This window comes from Mytilus californianus, unplaced genomic scaffold, assembly GCF_021869535.1.
Source record: "Mytilus californianus isolate M0D057914Y unplaced genomic scaffold, xbMytCali1.0.p SCAF_15, whole genome shotgun sequence".
NCBI classification, from domain to species: Eukaryota; Metazoa; Mollusca; class Bivalvia; order Mytilida; family Mytilidae; genus Mytilus; species Mytilus californianus.
In genome coordinates this window covers 22,847,340-22,859,572 of record NW_026262637.1, presented here as the reverse complement: position 1 = coordinate 22,859,572, position 12,233 = coordinate 22,847,340, and the positions used below count along the sequence as shown (strand labels likewise).

Here is a 12,233-nt window from a genome sequence, read left to right as displayed (position 1 = left end):
ACCTGATCTGTTATTAAAAGGTTTTAATCTTTAACTTAAAGATCAAGACATTTACTATAAGCAAGATAAAAATAATTGTCTAGAACATTTAGTTTTATGACTTTAAGTTTTTCAAGGGACACAACTCCTGCACTGTTAAACCTGTGATGATCTATATTGAACTTTACCAATAATTTGCTGTCAGTTCCTTCATTGAAAAGCAGCAATATTGCCTCTGAGAAGAAGCCAAATTTATTGTGAAAAATCAAACTCAAAGTGTGCATACATACAGTTCACAGACTTTCTGCAAAAGTTAAGTGTAGCTAATATGATCAAATCAAACTTCAGTTATCATCCCTAAACTACTTTTTTATAATAAAGGATTGTTAGAGAGGTGAATATATAATTCATCATATTTTTTTCAGGATGCATAGAAAAATTATTCTGTTTTTCCTGTGTTTAGTTGAGGGGATAGGATCCTAAACCACATTTTATGGCCTTCCATGGAATGCTCACATTATACCTTAATTACTAATATATATTCTACATATATTTATATTTACACTTGTGCGTAGGACCCATTTTGTTTTAAATTTGTAATACTTTCCAGTATGATCTTTTTTTTACCGGGCCGGATTTGGTGGTATTTTATATCTTAAAAAGTCTATCCAAATTATTTTTGCAAAGAATTCCAATCAAGCCAGTGCTAGGGGCCATCTTAAACTTGCAGTGAGGTGAGAGTTTTTTTGCTCCGTGTTGAGGTCTCACTGTGACTTTGAGATGAAGAACAGCAATAAAAGCGCTGTTCCTTTGCTTTTTATGTGTTTTTTGCTGTGCTTGTACTGATTTTGTGTCATGGATGGATCCCCATATCCTTTCTTTTCTATCACAAATCTAAATGGAATCCTGCATACAAATAGAACATCTGGTTGGAAGGTCCAGCATTGATGAACCCATGAAGTGATGCAAAAAATAATGGAATAGGCTGGAATTTCTGTAAATAATTCTTGAGGCCAGGTGATAATCCTAGAAAATTTTAGATGTTGAATTTTCAAGTTGGTAAATAAATTTGACCTAGAGGTTTATGTTGAGTTTTCAAATGGGTAAATAAATTTAACCCAAAGAGGTTTGTTTAAAATAAGACAAAAACAGAATTATATATCTATTCATTTTTCATCTTCATGTTTCTCTCTTCTATCCATTTGAGTAACATTATGTTCATGTTCGTTTACTTTCGGTTACATGTATAGCCAAAGCAATTTACAGTACATGCATGTATTCATATTCAATTACCAATTGAAGTGAAGTAAAAGTTATTATTTCTAAGGAAAGATAAAATATGTTACAAAAAAATCATGAAAAGATATAGAGATCACATTATATTAACTTGTGATTGAAGTTATATAAAGTTATTGAGCCATTATGTTCTTTTGAATTAAATTTTTTTAAGTATGAACCTAACTAACGGCTTTGTGACACAAATTTTTTTCTAGCATAATTAACTTCTACATGTTTGAACAAAAATGAAGTGCAAACAATAATTATTTAAAATGACATCTTGATAATTTTCCAATGCCACTTTCATCAAATGTTCAAGGTTATATGCCTTATTTTCCCACATCTCCTTTCATTCATTATTCTAAATATTACTGATATAAAAACTTTAAATAGTTGGAGTCTTTTCATCATTTCTATGCTGTTAAAATCAGTGTGTAAGTCATTCCCACAATTTTTCCATCTTTTGTTGACACAAAATAAAGAATTACATTCATTATATATGTATCTGTCTCTTAATAATCTAAGTTTTATGCTAAACTTACAGCATGAAGGTTCATTTAAGTTGTCCATTTTTCAAATTTCATAAAATACTTTCCCTTTAATTTTTCCATGTATGTAAATAAAATAAGTAGATTTCACAGTGGGCTAGTTTTAAAAAGTTTTGTATACAAATATGAAACTTTTCTTAAACATTACAAATAACATAAATAATGCGTTGATCCAAAGATATCTGTGGGAAGTTCTAAACTCCTTCAATAATGCCTTTTGTAAGGTTTGAATCAAATAAAACTGCAATGAAAGCAAAATCTGGATGAACAGTTTTGAACACGATTAAATCTCAGACATAGATGAAAATATTTCAAACTCAAAATTTCACAAAATCTGTATTCTAATTGACGCATAATATATATAATAACCAAAATATTATGTGAAAAGTTCAAAACCTAAAAACTGAAAGATCCTTAGCTAATGTGAAATGAGTAAAACCTTTTGATTTCAGACGCAAAAAAATTTTGACAATCAATACATGGTTATTAATTACTTCAAGCACTCAATTTATGTTATTTTGTTATGAAAAGTCTAACCTCTCTTTTCAGAAACCAGTGGCGGATCTAGAAATTTTCATAAGTGGTGGCCCACTGACTGCCTAAGAGGGGGCCCACTCCAGTCATGCTTCAGTGATTCCCTATATAATCAACCAAATTTTTCCCAAAAAAGGGGGGGCCCACACAGTATACTGACCTTGACCTCTCTTGTTGTATGTGTGCTGACAGGTGTGAACTCTGTTTCTGGGAACTGTTTCTGAGCTGTATACATGAAATCTCTATGTTGATGTGGCTGCATTACAGTATATAGAAACTGAAATTGTTGGTGATTACTTCTCCTTAAGAGGGCCTCTATCAACTGACATCTCTGGAAGAAAAGTCAAGTGTTATATAATATTGAAGGTTCATGATTTGGTTCAACAGGTATGTCAAGAATAACAAGCTCTTAACTATATAAAAATAAGGAGATGTGGTATGATTGCCAATGAGACAACTATCCACCAGAGTTCAAATGGCGAGGATATAAACAATTATAGGTCACTGTAGGCCTTCAACAACGAGAAAACGCATACGGTATTACCAGTCATCTTTAAAAGGCTCCCACATGAAAAACGAGAATCATTTCAAATGAGAAAACTAGTAGCCGGATTTATAACAATACAATTTATCAAAAAACTAATATGACAGACATGAAATAATGACAACCACTGAATTACAGGCTACACTACCCCATTCTTTCTAATTAACTGAAACAATCCAGTTGTTCTATTCTGCACACTACCATCACTCCTCTGGAGGACACTGACTGACAGTCGGCACATCAATTATCTAAGGTACATAATAGTAAAATAATTACCGTTAGTTTATCCCCCCTAAACAAAAATTGAAGTCATTAGTATAAAGGTTTGGTGTAAAGAGTTGAGGCATGATGTAAACTAAGTTAGAATGTCCCGAGTCTTTTCCTTCAAGCTGTTTATCTCCCCTCTTTTAAGATTATATAATAATAAAAGGCTAATTTTTGCTGATTTTATGGTAAAAACAAATAAAAGACAAGTATGTTCATATATTTCATAGAGGAAATCACAAGAAATAAAACATTTTTTATAAGGTCTTTGTGGTAGTTTATCATACAACAAAACTATGGTAGCCACTGTAAAACAATAAGAACTTAAAGGGAGTAGTATAATTTGGTGCGAAGATAAAATTACAAGTGGATATATGTATGATACAACTCTGCCTATAACTACTGGGAAAAACAGTTTATCAAAGTAACAGAACTTTTATTGCTATTCAGCATCTAGATGGTCCTTGCATAGCATGGATTTATTAGGGGTTCTCTTTGATACTCATTGATACCTGTTACCTGCTAGTTGGTAGCTGCAGGTCTAGAGTTAAAGATAACACCACAAATAGTCTGAAGTTATCCTTATGAATATATAATGAATTACAACAGTCAGTCAATAATATATCATGGGAGATAACTCTTGTTACTGGAAGGTTAAAAATAGTCATGTTAGTGCTGTAGATGTAAAATTTACCATGGAAGGAAGAATAAAGAAAAAGGGTACAATATAACATGATTTTAAGAGTTTTTGGTAAATGTATAAACATTATTGAGCTCTTCAGTCATGTAGTTTTACAAACAAAATCTTTACTTGTTGCAAAATAATTGATCTTAGAATTCAATATGATATATTTTATCACCATGTATAGAGTGTGTAAATATTTGAACTTATTGATTGCAAAATAAAATTACGTTATTAAATTCTTCATAACACCAAACAGATTAATGTGCCAAATTCTTATATTTAATGCAGTAATAAAGAGAAAAGTAAATATATGTATTAAAGATATTAAATATTCTCTGTGCCTGTAATTTTTGATGATTATTATGTCTTAATACCCATTAGCATACAAAATAATACTTAAATTGTTGTCTCAAAGTGATCTGAGGGTCCAATTGACAAATGCAGTTTAACAAAACATTTTGTTATCAAATTAACAGGTATTTGCATATCTAACTTTTATCAGGAAACTTAAGAAATAACCAACACTGTCTGCAAATCAATCCATGATGAGTTCTTTGATAAAACTTCCCAACAAATAGTTTCAATAGCTTAAAATTGCATTGTGTATTATATTTTTTTAATATCTATTATTATATAACCTTATGTTGAGCCTAAAAATTATACTTGATGATGAGGATTCATGAGGTTGTGCAGAAAAATTCAAGAACTATGAGAACATATTTAAGAGTTGTGCTGACCAATTCAAGGTTGGAGGCTTATCAAGGCTGAGGTGATCTTTAAATTGATTGATTGGTGTTTCAGCACTATTGTGCTATTTCGTGGCAGACAGTTTTTATTGGTGGAGGAAGCGGACTGCCCGGAGAGAACCTGTTACGACCTTCGGTAGGAAAACTGACAATCCTAGTCAATTAAGATTGGAGTCAAGCGCATCTGCCATGTGCAGGATTCAAACTCACAACCTCAGTGTTGACTAGCTAGTGATACAGTAGTTCGACTTTTTAAACCACTCGTTCACCGAGTTCTCCTGAGGTGATCTTTAAAAGATAAATGTTGAATATAATTCTGATGATCATAGTTTAAAACTTTATGGTAGAATTTGAATATACATTATTATCTTATTTGTTTTGTCAATGTTTCATGAATTTTACATAGTCTACAAAAAGTATGTAGTAATTCAAGGTTTTATTGAAAAACAATGTTTCAGTGAAATTCTATCTTTTTTGTTTTCAAATATATACCTCAGCTGTTGAGCTAGACTAATATCAATATTTCAATTAAATTTCTACAAAACAAGTGTCAATCTACATCATGTTGTAACGACAAAAAATCAATATTTATCCATGCTACGCTGAAAATAAAACAGCCAGAAAAACATATTTAATTCTACAAAATTGCTAACTTAAAACAGCAGTAAAATGGTTGTTTATCGATTAATTCATTTACTTAGGTTAATTGGAATCATATATCTCTATTTAAAGTTCAACATAAAGATTTGGAACATAAAATAGTTTTTAACCTATTTAGTGTTGTTACAAACAGGTTGTAAAATAATTAATTGTACCCATAAACTGAAACAGGATATCTAAAAGAAAAAGTATTCTGTTGTCTCATACTGTAAAGATGCAAGCAACAGGTGATTTGAAAACTCAATTAAAAAACTTGACTTTATCACAAATTGTGTTTCAAGTTTAAAACTATACATAAATTCATCACAACCACTTATATGGTAAAGGAAAGGGCCACAGTGAACAAGAAGACAATTTAGAGCATGACATACTGTACAGACACTTATCTATTGTTGAAGACTGAATGTTGACCTCCAGATGTCTTTCAGTCATTTTTTGGGGGTAGGTTTGCTGTCTCATTGAGGTATACAACCCACTTCTCCTTTTATGTATATCTGTGGTTTGTAAATCTATACCAGTTCAGATCACCTTATCAGTTAACATGTTGTTGTTTACTGCCTGATCATCCTGATCCCTATGGAAGAATGTTCATAGACAAAAATGGAAAGATGGACCTGATCTATCGTGACACAATGGAATTTATAAAGAACCTGCTGAACAGCATGATTCATCCTGCATACTCCTGTATCCTTCTCTAATGAAATCGGACAGCAAAAAAATTGTTGAAATGAATAAAAAGCGCCATAAATCCCTTATTCAACAAACAACCGTTTCAACAGACAAAACTGTCAAAAAGGGGGAAAAATCATACAATAGAGTATATTTTTCTTTGTAAACTATACAGTGACCTATAATTGCTTATATCCATGCCATATGAACTTTGGTGGATAGTTTTCTCATCTAAAAATCACACCACATCTCCTTACTTTATATAGATATGCCAATAGATCATGATCTTTTTCTACAACTTATATCTCGAAAAGTGTAGCATTTTGTACACAAAAAGGATAGTGAAAGACATTTTGAACCACAAAAATATTTATTTGTCTGTACTCACATGGAAATTCCACATGGTCATTCTTGAAAAAAGCCAGACAAAGTCACAATCTGAGCAAATATGACCATTACACAACTACACACCTTAAATCACCTTAAAATAAGTGATTTTCTGATCATTGTTTACAATCCAAAACAAATCAGTTGAGACATTCAAACTAGATGATCGATTGTAAAATTTCATAATCAAAACTGACAGCAAACCTGTAACTCTTGAACTGCAAAAGTGAAAATCGTCAATATGGAACTTGACCTCCATTTTGACATCAGTAACAACATATTAAGAATTGATAAGCATTGGTTGACTGGTTCATAAGTAATTGCATGGAAACAACATAACATGTCATTTTCCAATATATTAAGGACTATAACTCCTGAACTGTAAAAGTGAAAATTGTCAATATCAAACTTGATCTCAATTTTATCACCAGGAACAACATATATCAATTTTTTTAGAAAACCTCTGATGTAAAGGTTCACAAGTTATTGCACAGAAATGATATAAAGTGCCATTTTCTGATATATCAAGGACCATAACTATAGACCAATAAAAGTGAAAATCTTCACATTTGTCATCAGTAACAACTGTTGCACTCCGCCCACCTGCTGTACTTCACCATTTTAATAAAAGAACAGAGTTCCAATGTCCCCTTGCATTGCATATTTTATCTGTCTTAGGTGCAAGGGCAATAACTAAAAAAATAAACTTTTTGGGGGGTTCTTAAAAACTTTTTTTAAATATCTTAAAGAAATGAAGGCTTGAGAGCAAATGCAATGCAATTTCTCATATAATTAATATTTCCAAGGGGCATAACTCGTTAAAAATATTTAATTAGCACTATTTTCAAAATTGTCAAAGACATTGCTGATATATACCTATGATATAAGTTTCATAAAAATCTGGCAAGAATTGTTCACTTGAGAGCGCTAACGATGCAATTTTCCATACAATTAATGTTTCTAAGGGCATAACTCTTTTAAAAATAATTAGTCTGCACTGATTTTGGAATTTGTCCAAGACATTGCTGATATAAACCTATGATATAAATTTCATAACAATCTGGCAAGAATTGTACACATGAGAGTGCTCACAATGTAATTTTCCATATAATTAATGTTTCTAAGGTGCATAACTCTTTTAAAAATGATTAATAAGCACTGATTTTCGAACACGTCCAAGACATTGTTGATATAAACCTATAATATAAGTTATATAAAAATCTGGCAAAAATTGTACAAATGAGAGTGCAAACGATGCAATTTCCCATATAATTAATGTTTCCAAGGGGTGTAACTCTTTTAAAAAAGATTCATTGGCACTGATTTTCGAACTCATCCGAGAAATTGCTGAAATAAATCTATAATATAAGTTTTATAAAAATTTGGAAAGAATTGTACACAAGAGTGTGCTTACAAGACCAGACAGATGCACAGACAGACGGATAAACGGATAGATGGATGGACAGATGGACGCTGTGTCGTGGGGGGGACAATAATTGGATTTTTCCTTCTGAAAACCTGGTTAATAAAGAACACTTATTGTCAACCCAAGGCATATCACCAGTGGCAGTCAAAGGTACAACTACATGTATAAGCTTGGTTACATAATAGCATGGGCATAGTAAAAACTGAATCTACAAGAGAAAATTTCATGAATGATCATACAACTTTGATATATGTTTCTGAACATTTTTGTAAATTCTATGTTTTATTTATGAATTGCATCTGTAATTACTGTCTACTAACAATCTAATTTTTATGCCAATGAATATTTAAATCTGAAATGATTCTTGGAAAACCTTTTACACTAAAACAGGCTTTTTTTCGAGTGGAAATCAGAAGGCAGGCATAACTTTTTTTTTATTTATACCTTAAGGATGTACTCAGGTCAGGCTTATGAAATTTTGTCAGATGTTCGGACTTCTTGGGTTTTTCCTACTATACAGGGTAAAGTATTTTGCCCCATATCACCCATTTTTCTTTTCATAGAAGACTTCAATAGCTCATCAAAAGGTCATTACCAAAATTTAAGGAGATTCTAGATTTTTTTTCTTATGATTTGAGACCCAAATAATGCCAATGCTAAGTATAAGGTAAAAGGTTGAGTCAACCTTTTCCCGCCATTTTTTAAAAATCAAATATCACAAAAAGGAGTTCCATAACCTATCAATATTTTTAGCTTATTTTGTTCCTTTACTAATGCTCTTCTGATTTTATAGTATCAATTATAAATTCTAGATTTTTTCAATTTCACCTAACTACATCCTTAATTTACGATGGTAAGTAAATATTTGATTTCTCGTTAATCCTTCAGAAATTTAAACAGGATACCCATTAAATGGCAATTAAAACTGTAGCTTGTTATTCAATCTATGATTAACATTCTGTATTAATTTCATATATAGGTAAACAAGATTTGTGAATTGTCTTTATATAAATTTAATTTTTAAAGTTTTGTCAAAAATTATAAAGTACATTTAATCTTTCAATAAAGGATTTGTATAGTGTACAAATCCTTGTTTAAATCAATAATTTTCGGAAATACTTTGTTTGCACTTAGTACTGTCATTTCTTTCAATTTCAATGAATTTATACTAAGCCAACAGTTTCATTTAGAGTTGATTTTCATCTTATTCTGTGGTTCCAAGATTTTCTAATTATCTTATTGCTACAATATAATGTCATATCATATATATGTATATATTCAAATCAGTCTGCCTTTTACTATTATAAAACACTTCATATTTCAATGATTCAAAATTAAATCAACTGGCAAATAAATAAATCCTTTGAACAATTCATTTGTTAAATTTGCACTTAGATCCATTGAACATTTAAAGAGTTGAACTTAATAATAGACTTATTTAGTATTTAATAGAACAATTAATACATTTCTTTTCAATTCTTTAATCAACATTTACTAATTACCTAGGAATATAAAATTGGGGGAAACAAAAGTGATTGCATTATATTTTTCTAATCTACCATTAAATATATCTGTCAGTTACCAGGAAAAATGTAAACAAATTAAACATGTATTGTCATTTGAAATGGGATATTTCTTTATTTTATTATTTTGTTTGACAAAAGAGAGCGACACTTATCGAAAAATGATCTCTTAGAAGTTTTAAAATTCTTTCATTTGTATTACAGTGGCTTAATCTTTATTCATATATGGGAATTTAACATTTGTATTATTTGATGTTATATAAATAAATAAATATGAAGGGTAACTATTTTTTAAATGTTTGCATATTTATTATATATAAAACTTTATAAAATATAAGTTCAAAGGATAGCTTTGATAATTTGCTTTATAACTTTTAACATATGAGAAAATGCTTTAGCTTTTTTCTTCTTTTATAAAATATATGAGCCAAAAGTTGTAACATTTTCCCTTTAATATGGTACCCTTTTATTTCATTGTATTTGCCAATGTTCAATTATATTTTTTTTTTAATATTTAAAAGAAAAAAGAATAGTCTTTAATTATTTATTCAATTGACAAAATATATTCATTCTTTCTTAAATTTTTGATTGTGTTAAGGATAAATGTTACAGAAGTATGTTGACATCTTCTCAAATTATTGTATAGTATCAGTGGTGGATCCAGAAATTTTCATAAGTGGTGGCCCACTGACTGTGTAAGAGGGGACCCGCTCTAGTCATGCTTCAGTGATTCCCTATATAATCAACCAAATTTTTCCCACAAAAGGGGGGTCGGGCCCCCTCTAAATCCGCCTCTGTTAAGTATTTTGTTGAACTGATTCTAATACCGTATTATAATACATAAGTAATATTGTTGAATGACAGTATGGAATATAACATACAACCGGAGACTACTATAATATATGTATGTGTTATAGTAGTCTCGGATAGAAACCAGGACTTATGTATTGTAGTGTATTGTATATTACAGTATTAGCGTAGATCATTCAATGCCAGTTGAATTAAAAACAGTGAAATTATGTGTTGTTGTTAGATGATTACCTGTTCGTGGTTCCATTCTTCAATCCAAAGAGAAATTTTGTCCAGTTGTCTGTCAAACTCTACACTACTATGGGTCGGATGTCTCCCTCCATGACCCCTCCAGTTTGGCACATAGTTGGTGAAAGTGGACATTTTATCCCCCCTTTTCACATCTCCATCCTTTCGCAAAATTGATAGAGAGACGGGTGCACGTTCCATTGTTTGCATGTTTATTATTTTATCCAAGTTGATTGCTTTTTTACCACCTATAATGCATCCTGTTGGTTTTTAAACCGTTCCCTATAATTAAAGATCATTAAATGAAAATTTTACAGGTAAATTAAATGCCCGGTATGAAATTGATTGGTATAGCGTACCTAGTTACTAATACTTTCATTGCTATAGTCTATTTCGATTATGAAACGTGACGTCAGGTAACACGGAACGTATGTTATGATCGCAAATATTGTCAAACGTTAAAACTCGGTTTACTGAAAAATCCTTACATATATCAAGAGGCAGTGGATGGGGGTTTACAAAATAGAGAAAAATGTGGGGGGGGGGGGGGGGAAATAAAGAATAGAATAATGAGGTGCTAAAATATGAAGAATAGAGAATGATGGGGAAAAAGTATAAAGAATAGAGAAAAATGGCCTAAAAATTAAAGAATACAGAAATGGAGGACCCCAGCCTGACCCTTTATCAAGTATCCACCCGTTCACGACCGATGATGGGTTCTGACTTTCTCAATTTCCAATTAAGGGTCGTGCTCTCAGAAACCGCTGGTTGAAATCGATTGATTTTTTTTTGGTGTTTTTTTTTTATTAAATTCCACAGGTACAAGACGAGATTTTGTTAATAGATATAAGAAGATGTGGTATGAGTGCCAATGAGACAACTCTCCATCCAAGTCAGAATTCATAAAAGTAAACCATTATAGGTCCCAGTACGGTCTTCAACACGGAGCCTTGGCTCACACCGAACAGTAAGCTATAAAGGGCCCCAAAAAATTACTAGTGTAAAACCATTCAAACGGGAAAACTAACGGTCTAATCTATATAAAAAACGAGAAGCGAGAAACACTTATGAACCACATCAACAAACGACAACTACTGAACATCAGATTCCTGACTTAGGACAGGTGCAAACAAACAAACAATATATGTTTTTAAACTGAATGCACTTACTGTACTCAGTTTATATACATATATTAATAAATCTCGTCCTGTACTTGTCTGTGTTAAATTTCCACATTGGGTTCTCTAAGTTAGACATGCGATTGAGATTAATTCCGATCCTAGAGCATATGGCTGAGGAATTCATGCGAACATCTTTATTAAGCACTGCTTGACGGCGAACTATATTGTTCTGACAAGCATGGGTAAAGTTTTGGATAAACATCAAAGGATAGAATTAACTTTTCTCTTGAATTTGTTTCACTCAAAGGTTCAAAATGCTGGTGAAACTCAGTGAATTTTAAAATTAAAATGTCTGAAAAATATATTAAAAGGATTTTACAACATTTTTTTCATACATCCATAAAATTAAAGAAAAGAGACGAAAGTTGAAACTTGTAATTCAGTCGAAAAAATTCATCTAAATTTGTCAAAATCTGGGCAAAATTGCAGTTTAGGGGCATGTTACAACCTGAAGGACTACATAGAAAACAACGATACCGTTAAGAGTGAACAACGTTTTGAAAATGACCTTAGTGTGTGATCTCAGGGGAAACTCGGACTACCTCTTTGTAATTTGATGTCGATACAAATAAAGTATAACCACTATTTGATTTTGAAGCTTAAAATAGAGGAGGATATAAATAAACACTACTTCTCTAGAAGAAATTAGGGACTTACATCATACTGAAATAAAATAAACAGGACAGTCAAGTCATTAACTTTGGTTTCATTCCTATACTACAAGATGACTACCAATAGTTAAATGCAGTAAATGCATGCACGGTATTTGCA

At 31.2% G+C, this 12,233-nt stretch overlaps 1 protein-coding gene across 2 annotated transcripts in view; it reads right to left on the bottom strand.

The window, feature by feature from the left end:
- LOC127725686 (uncharacterized) overlaps window positions 1-12,233 on the bottom strand; it is a 34,868-nt gene that overhangs the window by 17,286 nt on the left and 5,349 nt on the right. For both annotated transcript variants that reach the window (XM_052232844.1, XM_052232845.1), the window contains exons 2-3: window positions 10,285-10,563; window positions 2,500-2,670 (exon numbers count right to left, since the gene is read on the bottom strand). In XM_052232844.1, coding sequence (XP_052088804.1) covers window positions 2,500-2,670; window positions 10,285-10,491 — 378 coding nt within the window. In that variant the 5' untranslated portion in view covers window positions 10,492-10,563. The remainder of the gene's footprint in view (window positions 1-2,499; window positions 2,671-10,284; window positions 10,564-12,233) is intronic.